The sequence below is a fragment of the Talpa occidentalis genome, unplaced genomic scaffold, assembly GCF_014898055.3.
Source record: "Talpa occidentalis isolate TD23 unplaced genomic scaffold, MPIMG_talOcc4v2.1 talOcc4.5, whole genome shotgun sequence".
Lineage (NCBI taxonomy): Eukaryota > Metazoa > Chordata > Mammalia > Eulipotyphla > Talpidae > Talpa > Talpa occidentalis.
Window position 1 is genome coordinate 10,905,472 of NW_023604861.1, and position 18,105 is coordinate 10,923,576.

The 18,105-nt window shown below is 45.6% G+C and overlaps 1 protein-coding gene across 1 annotated transcript in view; it reads right to left on the reverse strand.

Annotated features, from left to right (window-relative positions):
• The window catches only part of GPC6 (glypican 6), a 1,034,236-nt gene that overhangs the window by 9,330 nt on the left and 1,006,801 nt on the right, over positions 1-18,105 (reverse strand). The window contains exon 7 of the mRNA XM_054701721.1: positions 12,948-13,084. Coding sequence (XP_054557696.1) covers positions 12,948-13,084 — 137 coding nt within the window. The remainder of the gene's footprint in view (positions 1-12,947; positions 13,085-18,105) is intronic.

The window sequence follows — 18,105 nt, forward strand, 5'->3', positions numbered from 1 at the left end:
TCTGAGAGGCAGATATTATTATATCCCCATTCTGTCAAATAGAAATTTGAGTTTTAGTGAGGATCAGTAACTGCAGTCATAGAGCTAATGGATGGCAAACCCATGACTGCATCTAGCTTCCCAGTCCTCCTGCCCAAACAATGCCCCCTACTGCCTCCCTGATCATAAACTCTAATCCACACTTCATAGCTCAGCCATCAAGGCCCATCTCCATGCTGTCTCTACCTTGTTATTTTGCAATACTCCCTTCAAGAGTCTTCTTCGCCTTTTAGAATCTACTTCTAATATACATGGTGTCCTTGCCTGCACTGCACTTTCTCATCTAAGTTCCCAAATACCCTTAAAAATCCAGTTCAAGGCCTCCCTGGTGGAGCAGGAGTTAGCTCTATCAAGCTATCGGCAGCCACTGCAGCATGAGTTCAATCCCAGGCTAGGGAGGTGACCCACATGGCACAGCAGACCTCTCCTGTGTCACCTGGTGCTCCCCTCAGCAGTGTATTTCAGTAGATCTGCCTGTTCTGGTCCCCACTCTGTCTCTGATGATTCCTCTCAACACAACACCCCCCACCTCTGGCCTGTACCCCTCTCTTCTATGCATAAATAAATCTTAAAAAAATACAATTCAACCCTCACATTCTTCTTAAGGTATTTTCCAGCTTTTAGGGACCTTCCCATCCCTTTGTAGGGCTGCCTGGTTCACTGTCAAGGGAGAGAGGGGGCTGAAATCCAGCCTGTATCCTGTGCCCACAGAGCTGGGCATCTGCAGGGCACTATTCAACAAAAGAAGCACCTTATTTTATTTTTTTCCATTCTCTCCTTTGGGAATCTTTTTATCTTAGAAAATTTTGGAAACTTTCTAACTTTTAGAAAATCGCAATATAGTCCAAAGTAGAGACGGTGGTATGATGAACCCTGATGGATCCATCTGGGGCCCTTTACACTAACCCTACAAAGGTGCTATATTTGTCTGTATCTCTGTTAAAAAAAAAAGAAAAAAGAGATGGCACATTCAAAGTGGTAACAAAGAGAGTTTGAAGGAGAGAGTGTTTGCAAAGGTGTGGACAGGGTTAAATGAAACTGCTTCGGGTGGAATAAAACCCAGGAACTGGGCCTCCCTGGTGGTGCAGCGGTTGGGTGCTGGGCTGTGAAGCTGCCCACAGCCTCTGCAGTGCCGGTTCGATCCCCGGCCACTGGTGAGGGTCCCACATGTCGCGCAGATCCCTCTTGCCATGCCCACTGCTCCCCTCAGCAGTGTACTCCCTCAGTCTGCCTGTTCTGCTCCCTGATCTGGCGAATTCTCTCACCCTCCTGCGCTTCTGACTGTATCCAGTGCTTATATAAATAAATAAATAAATAAATAAATAAATAAATAAATAAATAACATACAAAAAACAACCCAGGAACTGGCTACAGAGGGCTGGAAGGAAAGAAGCTGTTTCCAGAACTACAAGAACTGAAATTGCAGAAGGACTAAAAGATACAGCAACTGCCAGACCCCGCCTGTGAGGGGATAACCCCAGGGCATAATGCCTGGACTTGTCTAGTCCCTCCTCTGACCCCCAGCTGCTGCCTCCTCTTGGTTGAACCCAACCAGCAGCCAGTGGGCCAGGGACCTGGCTGAATGGTATGCAGAGGTCCTGATTTGGGCACAGACACCTGACAGGTTATTAGCATTTTTCTACCTCCTCTGTTATTACTATCGGAAAGCCAGAAGACTTCCTTTCCTCTCTGTTGTCCTTCCGATTTGTATATTCTTTTTTTTTTAAGATTTATTTACTTATGCATACAAGAACTGGGGTACAGGCCAGACGTGGGGTGTGTGTGAGAGGATTCACTAGAGACAGAGTGGGGAGCAGAACATGAGGAGTGATTGAAATACACTGCTGAGGGAGCAGCGGGAGAGACAGGAGAGGTCTGCTGCGCCATGTGGGTTGCTCCCAGGCTGGCTGGGGATAGAACTGGTGCTGCAGAGGCTGCAGATAGCTTCATAGTGCTGCGACCTAACCCCTTGCGCCACCAGGGAGGCCCCTATTTGCATATCCTTGTACAATATATTTGGGCTTAAAATTCTTCCCTTTCCTGCAGGTCATTTTTCTCAGTTCTGGAAACCAAAGGGTCTGTCAGCTTTCAGGAGAAGAAATAGAAACCTATAGGAAACGGTTATATTTAAGACACTTTCAGCTGCTATAATCTTATGCACGATGAATTCGTGCATGAATGAGTTTACCCATTTTAAATCTGAATAAGCGCCATGCCTTCATCCATATCTCAAACAAAATCCACTTCCCAATCTTCACGACATAATGACTAATAAAACAGAGTGCACTGCAAATTCTTTTCTATAAAGCCGCACAGCATAGACGTCTCTAAAAAATGCTCTAATTGAAAATTAAAAAAAAACAAATGGAATGATGTCTCTTTATTTTTGCAGTAAAGCATAACTTCTGTGCTGCCTTTTGATCTATCTGGTATATCAATACATTTTTGTTAGATTCTGAGATCGTTTTCCTGTATTTGATGGAAACATAGAGCAGGAAAAATTAAGGTGGAAGTTAACCAGGGATGGGGGTGGTTAGAAATGATTAATGAGTCGCGATCTAAATGTGGAAATTTTACAAGGCCAGGAACCAGAGGTGGGGGTAGAGAAGATTAAGAGTCGCTACAGAAAAGCCAACACAACCCCAAAGTGGTAAATTTCGCAGAGTGATATATTGCGCCAAAGGAAGATATATAAAGCTACCTGTCCTTTTAAAAATGCAGCTCCTGCCCCAAAGATTGCTGTCCACTTGTGTCTACAAAAATGCCCATGCTGCTGAACGGAGACTTTGTCGAATTATTTCTCAAGGGGATCCAAGAGCTCCCCAATGATAGAACTTCCATAGTAAGACCTGGATGGCTCCCTACTGATGTCCAATTACATGTGAGGGGCACTGTGAGCGGTGCCCACTCAACTAAGCCCATTGGAATAAACAAGGGCCAGTGCAGCCAAGACTTTTTTTTATTTTTAAGATTTATTTATTTATGCATACAAGTGCTGGGATGCAGGTCAGAAATGTGGGGGTGGGGTGGTGTGGTGGTGGTGTGAGAGGATTCACCAGAGACAGAGTGGGGAGCAGAACAGGCAGACTGACTGAAATACACTGCTGAGGGGAGCAGAGGGCGAGACAGGAAGGTCTGCTGAGCCATGTGGGTCAGCTCCCTGGCTGGCTGTGGACTGAACTCATGCTGCAGCCGAGCCTTTGCTGAAACAGGAGTGAGTAGCCAGGCTGGAAGGTGACCTCAGTGCTGGCTGTGCCCCTCTACCTTTTGGACCTGACTCCTGCAGCTGTACCTGTGCTGAGTCAGAAGAGGGCTTTGCTGCTTTCACAGGGCGCTGCAAGGCCAGGCTGTAAAGACTCATTTATCAGGAGCTGACTGCCAGCGCTTACAGGGAATGCCCCTGGGGGGTTGGGCATCCAGGAACAATAAGAGACTGCAAAATCCACCCAGGCCCTGGCTGAGCCTACTGATGCTCAGACTCACAGTCAAAATGGGTAACAATGCACCCCTGTCCTCAAGGACCTTTTCTCCTTTCAGTGTTTTTTTTTGAAACTTTAGAGATAAGGAAACAGTAAATGAGGAACACAGTTGAAGAGGAGAATGGCTGTTTAGTTATGTAGAGGCACATCCTGAGGTCAAGTCCAAGCTTGTCCAGAGAGCAGTCCTCTGGGAGCTACCGAAGCCTGTGCAGCACTATTTTATTAACAATCTTAACTAGTATTTTTTTTTTCTACCGCGGTTACATTGATTTACAGTATTGTACAAATTGGGGGTACAGGTTCACACCTCTTCAGATGTACATCACCACACCACACCCACCCCCAAAGTCCCCATCACCTTCCATGAGATTTGGTTGTTCTAACCAGTGAAAAAACAATATGCAATAAAAAAGATTTAGTGTTGTGTAGACATAGACACAAAAGAATATTCTAAAGCTCATTGATTCCATAAAAGATGTGCTACTTATTTTGTTCAGTGGAGGAGGCAAGCAATGAAGAATGATACATGAAAATACAAATGTGGGCCGTGCTAGGAAGGAAAAGTGAACAGGACAATGTGGGAAGCTCTTGAGCTTCATCTTCTCCACGCCACTCTCAACCTGCAAGAAAGATGAGTCTGTGAGCTCATCCTGTTCGCCCCTTTATTAGACTTTGCACCACTTCTTTGCCTGGCAGCCTTCTCTTTCTGCACCATCACAGTTCTAGAGGAAGAAGAACCTGGAAAGGCAGAAGAATCTTGCCACGGGGAGTTGCCGTTCTGTGGCTGGATGTACATTAACAGGGAGGGTGAGGACGAGGGGGTGTCACTGCTCACCAGGGCTCCCTGTTGTGCTGTGGCAACGGGGAGGTATCTGTCCACAATCAAGGATGGCTCCCTCCCCACTTGGGTGACTGTCTCTTTCACCAGAGGCCATACAGGAAACAAACCTCCAGCAGTTTTGCATAATTGTTCTCCTAACATCTGCTGTGACCTGAATGTCTGTTCCTTTAAGATTCACACTTTCAAAAGCTGCCGCCTAAGAGATGGCATGAGGAGCTGATGCCTTTGGAGGTGATTGGGTCGTGAGGGTGGAGCCCTCATGATTGTGATGAGTGACTGATAAAAGAGGGTACACAGAGCATCCCAGCCCCTTGTGCCATGTGAGGATAAAAGGCAAAGTCTGCAGCCTAGAAGAGGGTCCTCACTGCTCACATGGGCACCATCTTGATCACCAGCCTCCAGACTGAGAAACCAAATTCTGTTGTTTATAATCTACTCAGTCTGTGATATTTGTTTCTAGCAGCCCAAACAGGCCAAACCAGACAACACCTAATTTCCTGTCCTTGACGTGGGGTTTCTTTGTGACATCAGACATTTAGTAGAGCAGGGAAGTTCCCACGGGATGAGGGCGTGGGCGGATGCGGTCAACATGGTGGCTCTGTGCAGGGACATTCACTGACAGAGTTGAAGCCCCTGTCTCCTGAGAGATAGTAGACGTGACCTGTCTCTGCAGAAGCAGCCTGTGGCCTGCTCTACTGCTTGTCAACACCGCCATTCCAAGTCACTCTTTTCAGTGTGGGCTGATGCTTCCAGAAAGACCCAGTTGATAATGTGAATGCACTTCTGGGCGGGGAGACATGCTGACTAGCATTACTTGGGGCTTCTCATCAGCATGTCAGTAGTTGTTCTGAGGTAAGAAGCTACAGAGAGAGGGACAGTGACAGGCAGATCTCAAAATTAAATGGGACTTGTAAGCTAGTAAAAGTGGGGGAAGCGAGGTGCATGGGGGAGCCTTAGCCCAGGGGTGCCCAGTAGGGCTGGCAAGGGTCCCCATGGGAGCTGACAAGTCGGGTGCCTGGGTGCTGGCCTGGGTTTGTTTTCAGGTGCTGGATGCTTTTTCTTGCTGCTTCTGCTTCCGGCCACCTTTGGGAAAAGGAGGTGGCAGCAGTTTTAATCCTGTGTGTTGGCACCAAGGAGCTTCCTTCAGCCCATGTCTACGGCCACTTCTGGTCATCAGCTACTCACTCATTCACCTCCAGCGAGTGTAACAAATGGCGAGTCTATGTAGATGTGCTGTGACTATGGATCCACAGTTCCTTGCCTGTAGCTCCAATATTTGACACTCTCCAAAGTTTTCTGCAACCCATTTATTAGCAAAACTTGGTCTGAAATGAGGTTAATTACAGTTCTCACTTCTCCCACTTGGGGTGAACAGTAACACATTTTGCTGCAAAAATTGAATGTGTTTGATTGTGAATCGTGGCCTCAGATCTCAAGGGGACAACTGCATAAGACAGAGTAAGTGCGACCATTTTCTAAAATCTGAAAATATTCTGAATTCTGAAACATGCATGGTCCGAAGGGTTTCAGATGAGGGTTTGTGAAGTTTGGTGTCCATAATTACTTCAGAAGCTTTCTCAAAATCTAAGTTTTAAACTTCACACCCATTTGGACGGTTTTTACTGAAAACAAACAAACAAACAAACAAACAAACAAACAAACACAAGCCCCTGCAACCGGAAAATAACAAATGTTGGTAATGATGTAGAAAAAATGGTGCAGATCTGTGGATAACAGTAGGGTGATTCTTCAAAAAAATTAAAGACTGAATTACCCCAGCATCCAGTCACTCCACTTCTGGGTTGTAGACCCCAAAGAATTGAGAGCCAAGACTTGAAAAGATATTTGCACACTTCTGTTCATAGCAGCAGCAGCAGCATCTATAATCGCCAAAAGGTGGGGTCCGCCCAGGGGTCCATTGGATGAAGGCAGAGACGAAATGTGGCATAAACATACAATACAGTCAGCCTTGAAAAGGACAGAGCTCCTGGCAGGTGCCATGGCTTGGATGAACTTGGAAGTCATGCTCAGTGCAATAAGCTGGTCACAAAGAGTATCGCTAACTGCTATGAGCATCCGGAGTGGTCAGATTCATAGGGAAAGGGTGGGATGGGATGGCCAGGGGTTGGGGAAGGCAGGGGCCTTAAGTGTTCCTTTGCTACAGAGTTTCAGTTTAGGAAGATGAGAACGTTCTGCAGATGGACGGTGGCGATGGCTTCCTGATAGTGTGCATGTACTCGACGCCAGTGAACCATACCCTTGAGATGGGTAAAATGGTAAATTTTATGTTATACTGTTTTATCACAGTTTAAAACATCTGTTTTCACTACAGTTTTCCTAAAGTTTTTGATATAGATGACATGTTTCCCCTTTCCATTTTTCCTGACTGGCAAGTGGAATTACTCAAAGCATGCAGAGACTTTAGGCTTTAACTGGATTTGTAGATTCTTGAAGATGGTTAAGCTAGACTCGTCTGTGGCATTAGGCACTGCAGTGAGATGTGACCCCGAGACTGTGTCAAAGGCACAGAGACTGGCCCTGGACACCCGAGATCTCTCAGGACCCAGCGGTGTGATCGTGGGCAAGTCACTCAGCTACTTTATATATATAATTATACATGATTATTTTATGTTACAGGATAACACTCTTTTCTTCATTAAACTGAGGTCTATGAAAATGCTTGAAAACTACAAGGCAATTCTAATGCATTCTTACAAAATCAAGCTGTTAACACGGTTCGCTCAATGCCAACCTTGCTTCTGAGGACAGCTGACAGCAGCAGAGTTTGGAATTCTGCAGCCCGAATCCACGTCCAGAAGAATGATATGCTGTGGCTTCCCTCCAGCTCCAGAGCCGGCGTGGCATGAGATGCTTTGAGAATGCTTGGGGGACACAGCTCCTTGGCTGGGGCAGCCAGCAGAAGCGAAATTCTTTAATGTGGACACTGGACTCACGGGCAGGGGCACCCCAAACCCATCCCTTCTTGGTAGAGGCAGAGTCGGCAACTAGCGCACGGAGGAAAGGTGATCCGCCAGCCCCGGCAGCGCTGCTCCTGCTCCTCTTTCCTTGCACTCACAAGTTTTTAAAGCTGGCAGAAGAGGCACGCAGGTCTCCCTGCCTCAGCCTTTCCCTGCCTTCTTTCCTCCCCGGTGCCCACAGGAAGGAAAGGGGCCATTCAGGAACTGCAGCTCTGACAGATGCCAGTTCTCTTGCAGACAGACTTCGACCCTCCCCAGGTGTCTGGCTGTCTGGGTAGAGAGCAGATATTTTCTGGTTCTTTCCAATGCAGCCAGGGTGCCCCGGGACAGATGCCGCAACCAGACAATGACAATATTGTCCCGCAGAACTGCCAAGTCACTCTCTTTGACAGATTTCTCATCACTTTGCATCATTTCGCTCCCCTTCCATCGGCTCAGACTTACCCAGTCATGACTTGCTGTTTTCTTTGCTTAGTCAATCCACTCAGGGGCTGGTGGAAGTGACTGATGTATTTTCCAGACTTCTCTACTTTTCTTGTTTCTTACAGTTTACTGTATTTACCTCCTGGTCTCAGAAAAGATGTCTTTGGGGACACAGTTGTTTCTGTGATGATCAGGTGCTTAAAAACCAGCAGAGGCTCCCCGCAAAAGCTGTTTCCAACGGATTCAATTAATCCTTGCCCTTCAGCTGCCCTCGCGATCACCTCCCCCCTGAAGGCATTTTAAAGGCAGGGCGCAGTGATGGTTAAACACCGGCTCACAAGGAACTAAAATAGAATGTGGTTTTGCCCATTTTAGGGGCGGTGGGTGAGGAGTCTGGAAATAATTGACTCAGAAACCCCGAAGACACAGACATTACCGACGTCGTATCTGAAATGCACGCGCTTTGGAGAGTTGTCTTTCAACAGGCTTTTATTTGGTCTCTTCCTGCCCCACCCCACAGCCCCCCAAGTTCCTCATTCCTTTTTAACCACAATCAGGCTAGAAACGGGTCCCCGTGCAGAGAAAACCATCCTCAAGGAAGAAACCGATGAGGTAATGGGACATGGCTGCAGTCTCTCAGAGAGAATCCGCCTGTCTGCGAGCAAAAAAGGAAGATCTTCCACGAACACCACGAGGGCTTTATTTTTCCGTCTGCCACTGCCTGCCACGGTCTGAGCCTGCATATGCTAACCAGCGAAAAGTTGTATTTCCCCGGGAGCCCATACTCTCCTGCCCCCCATCACTCTCCCCAGCGCCCGTGCAGACAGCTCATTCCGGCCACACCGCTGCCCAGAACGCCCTTCGCAGGGATGACAGACGACGGCAGGTGTCCTTGGGGGGCCCTAGGTTCACCCCCGGAACTTTAGGAGGTCTAGATTTGTAACCTGTACCATGACTCTTTTAATTTTTTTCCCTTTCATCTTCTAGATTATTATCGATTTTCCTCCCTTGCTCACCAGCTTCCTATTTGTCTGAGTCGAGTCAGGGTTGCTGAGTCTTCTCTCATTTCTTCCTGAGAAGCAGGTGAGAAATGGAGGCCAGGAAGTTACGCTGCAAACTCCCTTTCCTGCTCCCCACTGAAGATGCACCTGCGCTGCCCTTCCTGCTTTTTCAGAACTGTATCACTTTTGTAAAGATTTATTTATTTATGCATACAAGAACTGGGGTACAGGCCAGAGGTATGGGGGGGTGAGAGGATTCACCAGAGACAGTGGGGAGCAGAACAGGCAGACTGACTGAAATACACTGCTGAGGGGAGCAGCGGGCGAGACAGGAGAGGTCTGCCACGCCATGTGGATAGCTCCCTGGCCGGGCGGGGATCAAACTCATGCTGCAGAGGCTGCAGATAGCTACACAGGTTGCATCTTAACCCCTTGCGCCACCAGGGAGGCCCCAAACTGTATTATTTTTATTGTTGGTTTATAACACTGTGATTTCAGTGTGTGGGGGTCACACCTCCTCAGATGTAGGAGAACCTCCATATCTATCACAAAAGCACCCATAATCATCCACCACAGTCTCAGGGCCCCCTACTCACGTGTCCCCCTCCCCTACCTTCCCCCCTCTGGTAGTCTCATCCTTCAGTCAGATTTCTAGAATTTGTTTGGGGTTAATTATTTCTGTCCCTTGTTTCATTTCTTTCTGTTGCACACATGAGTGAAATCATCTGGCGTTTGTCTTTCTCCTCCTGACTTAGAGTGTGGTGGAGCATAATCCTCTCCAGCTCCACCCATGTTGTCACAAATGGCAAGATTTCATTTATTTCCCCTTAGAGTGGAGCAGGACCCACTGCGTCTGTAGACCGATCTGCTGGCCTGGGCACTGAGGCTGCTGCCATCGCGTGGCTGTTGTAACGAGTGCTGCAATGCAGCCGGAAGTGCACCTACCCTTCAAATCAGCATTTTTTTGTTCTCTGGGCAGATATCTAGGCGTGCTGAGTCATATAGTCAACCCTTTCTGCTTTTTTTTTTAAGGTTTTGGACAAAGTTAAAATGGAAAAGTAAGTATTTTGCTATAATCAGAATTTATGTTTAGTGATTTAAAAAAGTTTTTTTTTCAACTTTTCTTGATTTCTCTGTCATTTATATATTGATATAATTTTGTGGGTACATTTTCACACCCCCATATGTGCACACACTTCACTCAGCCTTCTCCAAAACAGATTCTCCCAATAGGTTGGGATAAGAAGGGGAAGCAAGGAAAGTGTTCTCTTAACCACCTGGTCTTGCTGTCAGTGGAGATCGAGATGTCAAATGGGGCCATCCTCAGGCACCCCTGAATTCCTTCTAACCAGGGTGCAGTTCCTCCTCCATCCCACGTCCTGGTTTCCACACCTGTTTAGACACTCAACGGGGGAGGTGGGAGCAGGGACACAATGGTGGGTTCTTATCGCCGGGAGCCACCGCTCACACCCCGACGCTGTGTATCCACCCTGTGGTGACCAAGCCGCCGCTGCTACGCGTGTCCTGTCTCCTGCCCAGTTCAAGGCATCATTCAACAGCTGCTGCTTTTTAATAGCAGTTATTTGGACAAAGAAGGAAGATCATCTGCGTAAATGACCTATCCACTGCAGGACTTATTTTGATTTCAAAAAATTACATTGGGACATACGTGTGCTTCTGAATGAAGGGAGCATAATAAAGACTTCGGAGTGGCTTTTACAAAAGAATCAGAAATAGAGGGGCTACGAAAAAGAAGCAAATACTGAGGACTAAATGGGAGAGGCGTGAATGGAACCAAAGAATGTGCCTATTTTTTTAAATAAGGGTTTTCATTCTTTTATTTCACAGGGGCGATAAGACAACTCGTCTCTCTTTTTGGACAGTTATTCCTAAAAATTTAAGAAGGCAAAAAAATAGGTTATTACCTGCATTACAAATGTTTTCAGCTTACACGAGTTCAGTGGGACTTTTTTAAACAAAAACTTCTCTCATGTGTTTCTAGATGAATTGGTATTTGGAGGAGAAGAAAGCTTCAATTAAATTTAATTCAACAAGTCTTCATCGGTTATCTACCCACTGTGCTACTAGATAGCAAGTGATAACATTAATATTCCATTCCAGTGACAGAATTTTAGAAAAAGAACTAAAAGAAAATGTGAAGTCATAAATTCTCAATGGGAGTAACACTTGTGACAAAAACACTTGACAGCCCCATCTTTTTAATAATATACCGTGTTGAATGCTGGAGTATTCCTGCAAATGATTTACTGCATTAAATTGGGTAATTTTCCTCACCTGCATAAAATCCCCCAGAGGGTTCCACTGACGTCAGGATAAAATTATATCGGGCCCTTGCATACTGATCCAGGTGCACCTCCACCCGTGGGGCCTTCCCCACACCTACAGTCCAGCAATCCAGTGCTCACGGTTCCACATCCTCTGACCTCTCTCCGGTCTGTGACTTCTCTTGTGTTTCTGCCTTGGCAACTTGTAACAGTGACTTTACCGAGGCTTGCATGGTGCCTGGGCAGAGCAAGTGCTTAATAATCTTGCAGATGTTTGTGGGGGATTTTCACCCTTGCTGGATGGGTGACCTTCATTGACCTCGTCTGGGCTCCTCACCTGCACCATGAAGAACTTGGCTGAGACGACCTGGTGACCTCTAGCTCTAACGCCAAAGGTTTTTGTGTTCCCCGTTCACTGTCTCCAAGGAGTGTAGCCCCCCTTCATCCCGACTGTCAATCACTCTTTAGATGTCCCTTCGTAAGAAAGCGCACATGTGCTTACAACCAACAACCTGCATAACTATCCATGGGCATGTAGTTCACAACACAGCCTTCGTTTTAGCCCAGTGTGGAAGGTAAACACAGATGGGCTTCAGAGACCCTCCAAACAGCAACCACTTTATTCCTGAGGTCAAATGGTCATCCTTAGCGGGGTCTTTCTCTATAGTCACTAGGAAAAGACACATTAGATGCTCTTCAAAATGGAGGGTGCCTGACAAAGGTCTCCTTCTTAAGAGGCCACGTACTGAGCATTTGTGAGGGACATACTGTTGATATCACGAATATCCCTTCGTGCCCTCACGAGTCACGATTTGGTATTTCCGGCACCTTGAGGTGATTATAGCTCTTTCTACAGTTGTCTTAATCTCCCCTTGCCAAACTCTCCCTGATCTGGTTAATAACATCATCTCCGATAGATGCTAAAAAATGGGACCCAGCAGCGTAAGCAGTAACACCCAGCAAGCACCTCGCTTGCCTCCCTGCTCACCTTTTTGCAGTTGCTCCTGAGCTTAAGATCACAAATCTTGTTCCCTTTTCAACACAGTTGCTTCATACACATGAAATAGCCCAGAACAGACTCCCCTCTCAGCTTCTCCACCTGCTGGGTGATCCCCAAAGATTCCTTGAATCCAACTCGCCAGCTGCTCTCCCCACCTGCAGCCCGGCGGAGGGGGCCTGGAGAGCCTCCTCTCCTGGCATCCTGGCCTCCTTGCCAACTCCCAGTCAGTTCCCTGCTCCAACTTCTCCACCCTATGAAAACTCAGGCCAACTCAATTTCTGGGCTGAATCAAGAAATCCAGAAATTCCGTATCAAGCGGCCAGGACACGGGGCAGCCGAGAAGGATGAAGTGCCACGTGCCATCGGAGGATCCCCACAGGACTCCCAGGGCTGGGGCCTGTGGATCGCTCTTCTGGCCATCCCTCCTCATTTTCTTGCCCACTCTATTTCCCATGAGCAATTAAAAATTTTTCTCCCCCAAGAGTGAAAAAGATGACATGAGAATTTTCACTTCTGTTTAACTTGTGATGACCAAAAAAGGTAAACTGTGTAATTTAACTATGGCCATAAAAGCTCTGCTCTCCTGAGGTTATTACGTGCACCTCAGGGAGCTCTTGGTGATGACAGGAGACCTGTAACCCAGCATCTGTGCCCACCCCCCACCCTCATCATCCCGAGGCCAGGCCTTCAGAACAAGGATGCCATGCTCCAGGGCACCTTGGGAGTAAGTGCTTTCAGGTGTCCATCAAACCTGTCTCTCGGAACAGCTGTTGCTAAGTGACAACTTGTCCCTCCACAAGCCGTTACTTTTTTTGCATAAACAAGTCTGCAGAGTTGTGCCAGGACAACCTTCTGGGGCTGCATATGCAGGGCTGCCCATATGAGCCCTGTGTCACCTCACCTGGCTTTGCTGTGCCCGTTCCAGCAGTCCTCTTGGTTGGACGTGCCCGCGGTCACACGCTCGTCCTTGCAGATGGTGTAGGGTAACGCCGACCAGACCTTTTTAGAGAGCTTCAGTTTCTCTTTTATGTCTGTGACCTGATCAAGAAACCAAGGAAAGAGAGTAAATATACTCCCAGGCGTTGTCCATTTCTACACAGAGACACAACGAGGTGAAGGTTAACAAATCTTGGGTAGGACTTGCACAAACTATGCACCAGCTCGAAGACAGAGACACTGGGCTGCAGGCTTTCTTGCCCAGAATAGCCTCCCTTCCTCCTCTCTCAACTAGCTTCTGGCAGAGAGTTCTCAGGTAATTGGTTTTTGGGTTCCATCTTTTTGTTCACCTAGCCTTTGAGTTAAAAACCTTAGGAAGTATCTCAACTGGTTCTGGGAGTCTCTTTCTGGCTGCGAGTCCCCATGGCACAAGTCTAGTATATTCTTTAGAATTGATTTGCTTGGTTTCAGATAAATGCCCCTAAACAACACACCAAGACTCAAGGCTGCCCTAATGTTTTTCTTGTTTCTGTGGAAACAAGCATTGTCACTAATTCAGCTGCTGGTAACCTCTGCTCTTGGCCAAATGACAGGTCCACACAGCACACATTTGGGCGGTGAGTAGTTAACCAAATGCACTTCAACAGCTCTAGCACCATCAAGACAAAAGCCAGTCTAAACACAGGTCAGTGTAAAATCCACAACCCTATGGGCAGATGATCAGGAGACACTCAGGGAGAATTTCAGTAGTGTTCTCAGGCTCAGCTTTAACTTGTCACTAGTGGAAAAGTAGGGAGAGTGATTCAATACCACTCTGGCTCCATAAATAGCACCTAGGTTCATGCAGTCACAGCGTGATTTTTCTGTTCTGTCTGTGTGAACACTGAAAAGATCTAGGGGTGGTTGAAGTATCTCTGTTATCGGTTGAATTAGGGCCCCTGCCCAAGTTCATATGCTGAAGTTCAAGACCTCAGCACCCCAGGATGTGACCTTATTTGATGATAGCTTTCTGATAGTGGTAAAGGAAGTTCAAATGGCGTTCAGGACCACAATGCAGTAGGTACTAATGGCAATCATTTGGACATAGAGTTCAGCACAGAGGTAAGATGACATAAGAGACAGAGAAGGAGACAAATATTTACCAGTCGAGGAAAGAGAGAGGAAGAATACACTTCCCTCATAGCATCAGAAGGAATCAAGCCTGCCAACATGTTGACTTGGGCTTCTGACCTGCCAAACTATAAGAGAATCCATTTCTGTGTTCTAGCCACCCAGTCTGTGGTCCTTTATTACAAAAGCTTTTGAAAACTACAGAGCATCCCAGGAGGGAGAATTGCTGAGACTTAATACATTATGGTTTATTTGAGATCTACAGCCTTTGGCAGCAAACTATTCTGATGATTGCAGATGGAGTACAGATTTGAGAGAATATTCCAAAGATGATTTTTTTGGGTTGAAGAGTGAACACCAGCAAATAAAAGAGCTCTGACATTATATTTTGTCTCTTGTCATGCTTCTCAGTAGTTCCAGAATAATATAGACTTATTTATAATTCTGATGATGACAGAAGCTTCAGTTCTGGGAAATACCTGCTTTCCCATGAGGGACTGAAGAGGACTGAAGAACCTGGGAACCTTGTACATCTCCTCAAATAAGGGCATGTTTCTCTTGTTTTAGAGCATCAAAGGAATCCATGAGAAATGACATTCTAAGAAGCAGTCTGCACAAGTAAATGTTTAGGAGTGTTTGCAACCTGCATTCACTGACTCCCCCAGTTGTGCTGATCTTGGTTCACAAGATGCCTTTGGCTCTCCTTCCAGACAATCTCATGGGCCAGGGGATTTATGACCAAGGACGATTGCTTTCTGCTCACCATTCTTGAAACAGTTGTGTTTGCGAGTTTGTTATTTGCTTTTTGTTTTTTTATCTCTAGGATAGGTGACCATTTCTATCCACTCACAGATTAATGCATTTTGTCACTTAAAAAAGACCCCCCAGAGTAATAATACATGTTGAATGATACTTAGAAAAACCACCATTCTGCAACCATCATAGTAATAATTGACCTCAGCAAGTATCATCAACAGATGCCATTGAAGGGGGATTGGGTCCTCCCAAAAGATGTTGGAATCTAACTATAGCATCTGTGATTGTGTCCTCAGTTGGAAATAAGGTTGTGGCAGATAATTAAGTGAAAATGGGGTCATCAGCTGAGTCATAATACAATGTGATTTTGTTCTCATAAAAGGGGGGAAATTTGGACACAGACACAGATACTCAGGAGAACACCTTGTGAGGATGAGGACAGAGATTGGGTGATGTTTCTGCAAGCTAAGGAATGCCAAAACTTGCCACAAGCACTGAAGCAATGAAGAGTCTCCCACATAGCCTTGGAAGGAAACTATCCTGGGGACACTGTCCTTTCAGACTTTTAGACTCTAGAACATGTAACAATACCTTCCTGTTTTATTTTTTTAAAGCCAACACTGGGTGGTGCTTCATTATGGTAGTTCTAGCAAATCAGTGCAAATGCAAACAGCCATGGGTAGAAGTTTGATGGGGAATGGGATATTGACACAGTCTCAAAACATCCCCCACAGATGACTCATTATCCTTAACCTCTCTCTACCTTGGAAAAAAATCAGTAGGGTGCCTCCTGATGTGATGTGACAGGAGTGCGTCACTTACATAGCCAGAATTCACAACCTAGACCCAATCATAAGGACATTCCAGGGAAACCCAAGATGAGGAACATTTGGCCAAACAACTGGCCTCTACTCCTCAAAACTGTCACTTATAAAAGACAAAGATAGGCTAAAGAGCACTTCCAGTTGAAGGGGAATAAGAGACGTGGCATCCGGATGCAATATATGGTTCTGGAAGGGACATTATTGAGATTGTTGGCAATATGTGAATACTGACTTTATATGAGATAGTAGTAATGCATCAATGTTCAATTTCCTGAATATGAAATCATAATGTGGTATGATTATACCACATGAATAGAATGCTGTGCTCTTAGGAGATACCCGATGAAGTATTCAGTGTATAAGGTTTATAATTTCCACAACTTATTCCAGAGTAGTTGAGGAATCATAATCATGATCATCACATAGGTGTATATATTGGGAGAAAGAACAATTGCAGCACATTTTTAACAATTGGCCAATCTAGATAGAACTCTACAATTTTGAGGAAAATGTGGAACAACCATCTTAGTTTGCCTGGGAAACAGGGGATTCTAGGACACCCTATTTTCAGTGCTAAATTGGCAAAAGACCTAACAGATGCTTCTCCAAAGAAGACACATGAAAAAAAATGTCTGGCACCCAGGCACATGAAAACATGCTCATCATCATTTCTTATCAGTGAAATGCAAATTAAAACTGTAAGCAGATACCAGCTAATGCCTGTGGCAATGGCTCATGTCAAAAAGACCAGAAACAACAGGTCTTGGTAGGGTATGAAGAACAAAACCACTCACTCTTGGTGGGAATGTAAAATTGATACAGTCTCTATGGAAAACAATCTGGAGATTCCTTAAAAAACTAAAACAGAGGGCCTCCCTGGTGATGCAGGCGGTTGAGCGCAGCGCTGTGAAGCTGTCCACAGCCTCTGCAGTGTCGGTTCGATCCCGGCAAGCTGGCGAGGGTCCCACATGGCAAACAGACCTCTCCTGTCTCGCCCACTGCTCCCCTCAACAGTGTATTTCATCAGTCTGCCTGTTCTGTTCCCCGCTCTATCTCTGGTGAATCCTCTCACCCTCCTGTGCATCTGGCCTGTAACCCGGTTCCTGTATAAATAAAATAAATCTTTAAAAAAACCCAAAAAAACTAAGCCTGAAAGCACCATATGATTCAGCACTACGACTCCCAGGTGTTTATCTGGAGAATATGAAAACACTAATATGGAAAGCTACATGTACCCCTAGGTTAGCAGCAGCATTATCCACAATGGCGAAGACATGAAAACAACCCAAATGCTCAGTGATGGATGACTGGATAAAGCAGCTCTGGTATATACTCTCAATGGAATACTATTCAACTGTCAAAAATATGAAATTGTGCCTTTTTTTAACAATATGGCTGGAACTTGAGGTAATTATGCTAAGTGAAATAAGTGGGAAAGCGAAAGACAATTATTGGTTCGTTCACTCATTTGTGATAAACAACCAAAAAAAAGAATGGGTAGAGGTCAGTGTGAACTAGAACTTTGGTGGTGGATGAGTGAAGCACATATATCAAGGGATGAAGTCGTACTCCAAGAATTATATGGTTTTGTAAATAAAATTTCATTGAAAGGCAAAACAAAAAATGTGGAAACGTTCAGGTCGAGGTGATAACACAGCTATCTTCCCACAGCAGGTGCTCAATAAATGCTGATTGAGAAAATGGATTTCATCATCCCACTCGATGAGCAGGTCATAGACAATATCGCTAATGCCACATTGTTGGGGTCACACAGGGACCTCAAAAGGGCTGGGAGGGGTTGGAGAATTGTATCTGGCAAAGTGTGGAGTGTGTAGGTTCTCTCCGACAATTCACCCCAGCACATTTTATAATCAGGTCGCGTTCACTCTGGCATTTCAGTAGCCAGGCATTTTCATTGTGCAACTGAAGGAGGTAACAGCCAAGGAGCAGTGTGAGATGTAAATGCCGTTTTAACATTCTGCATGTAAACATCAGCCAATTCACTTCCAGACTGGGGTGGTGAAGCAGACAGCTGAAAAAAATGGACACTATTAGCCACCAGAGAGGAACATGCCTTTGATTCTAAAGAATATCTGAATGATTGCAGTTTATTTTTTAGCATCGAGACAGCTTTTCAATTCCCAGAGTGTTTAGAAATATTTCCTTATTTTGTTTTTTTTTTTCATTTCTGAGTAATATTGCAACAACTTTGCTATAGGCCCAGATCTGAGTTTTTTGTTTTTTTTTCCTGGAAACTTAAATGCACACAAAATGAGCTAAGCTTTATGTTAACAAGCACTCAGTACAAATGCAATGCTAACAGCAACAGAGTACCCTAAATCATTAATAACACAAAACTGATGGGAGCAAAGATATGAGAGCAAATACAGAATTTAGAGCAATTTCCTTTCTCTGCTCTGCAAATGAAGTTAT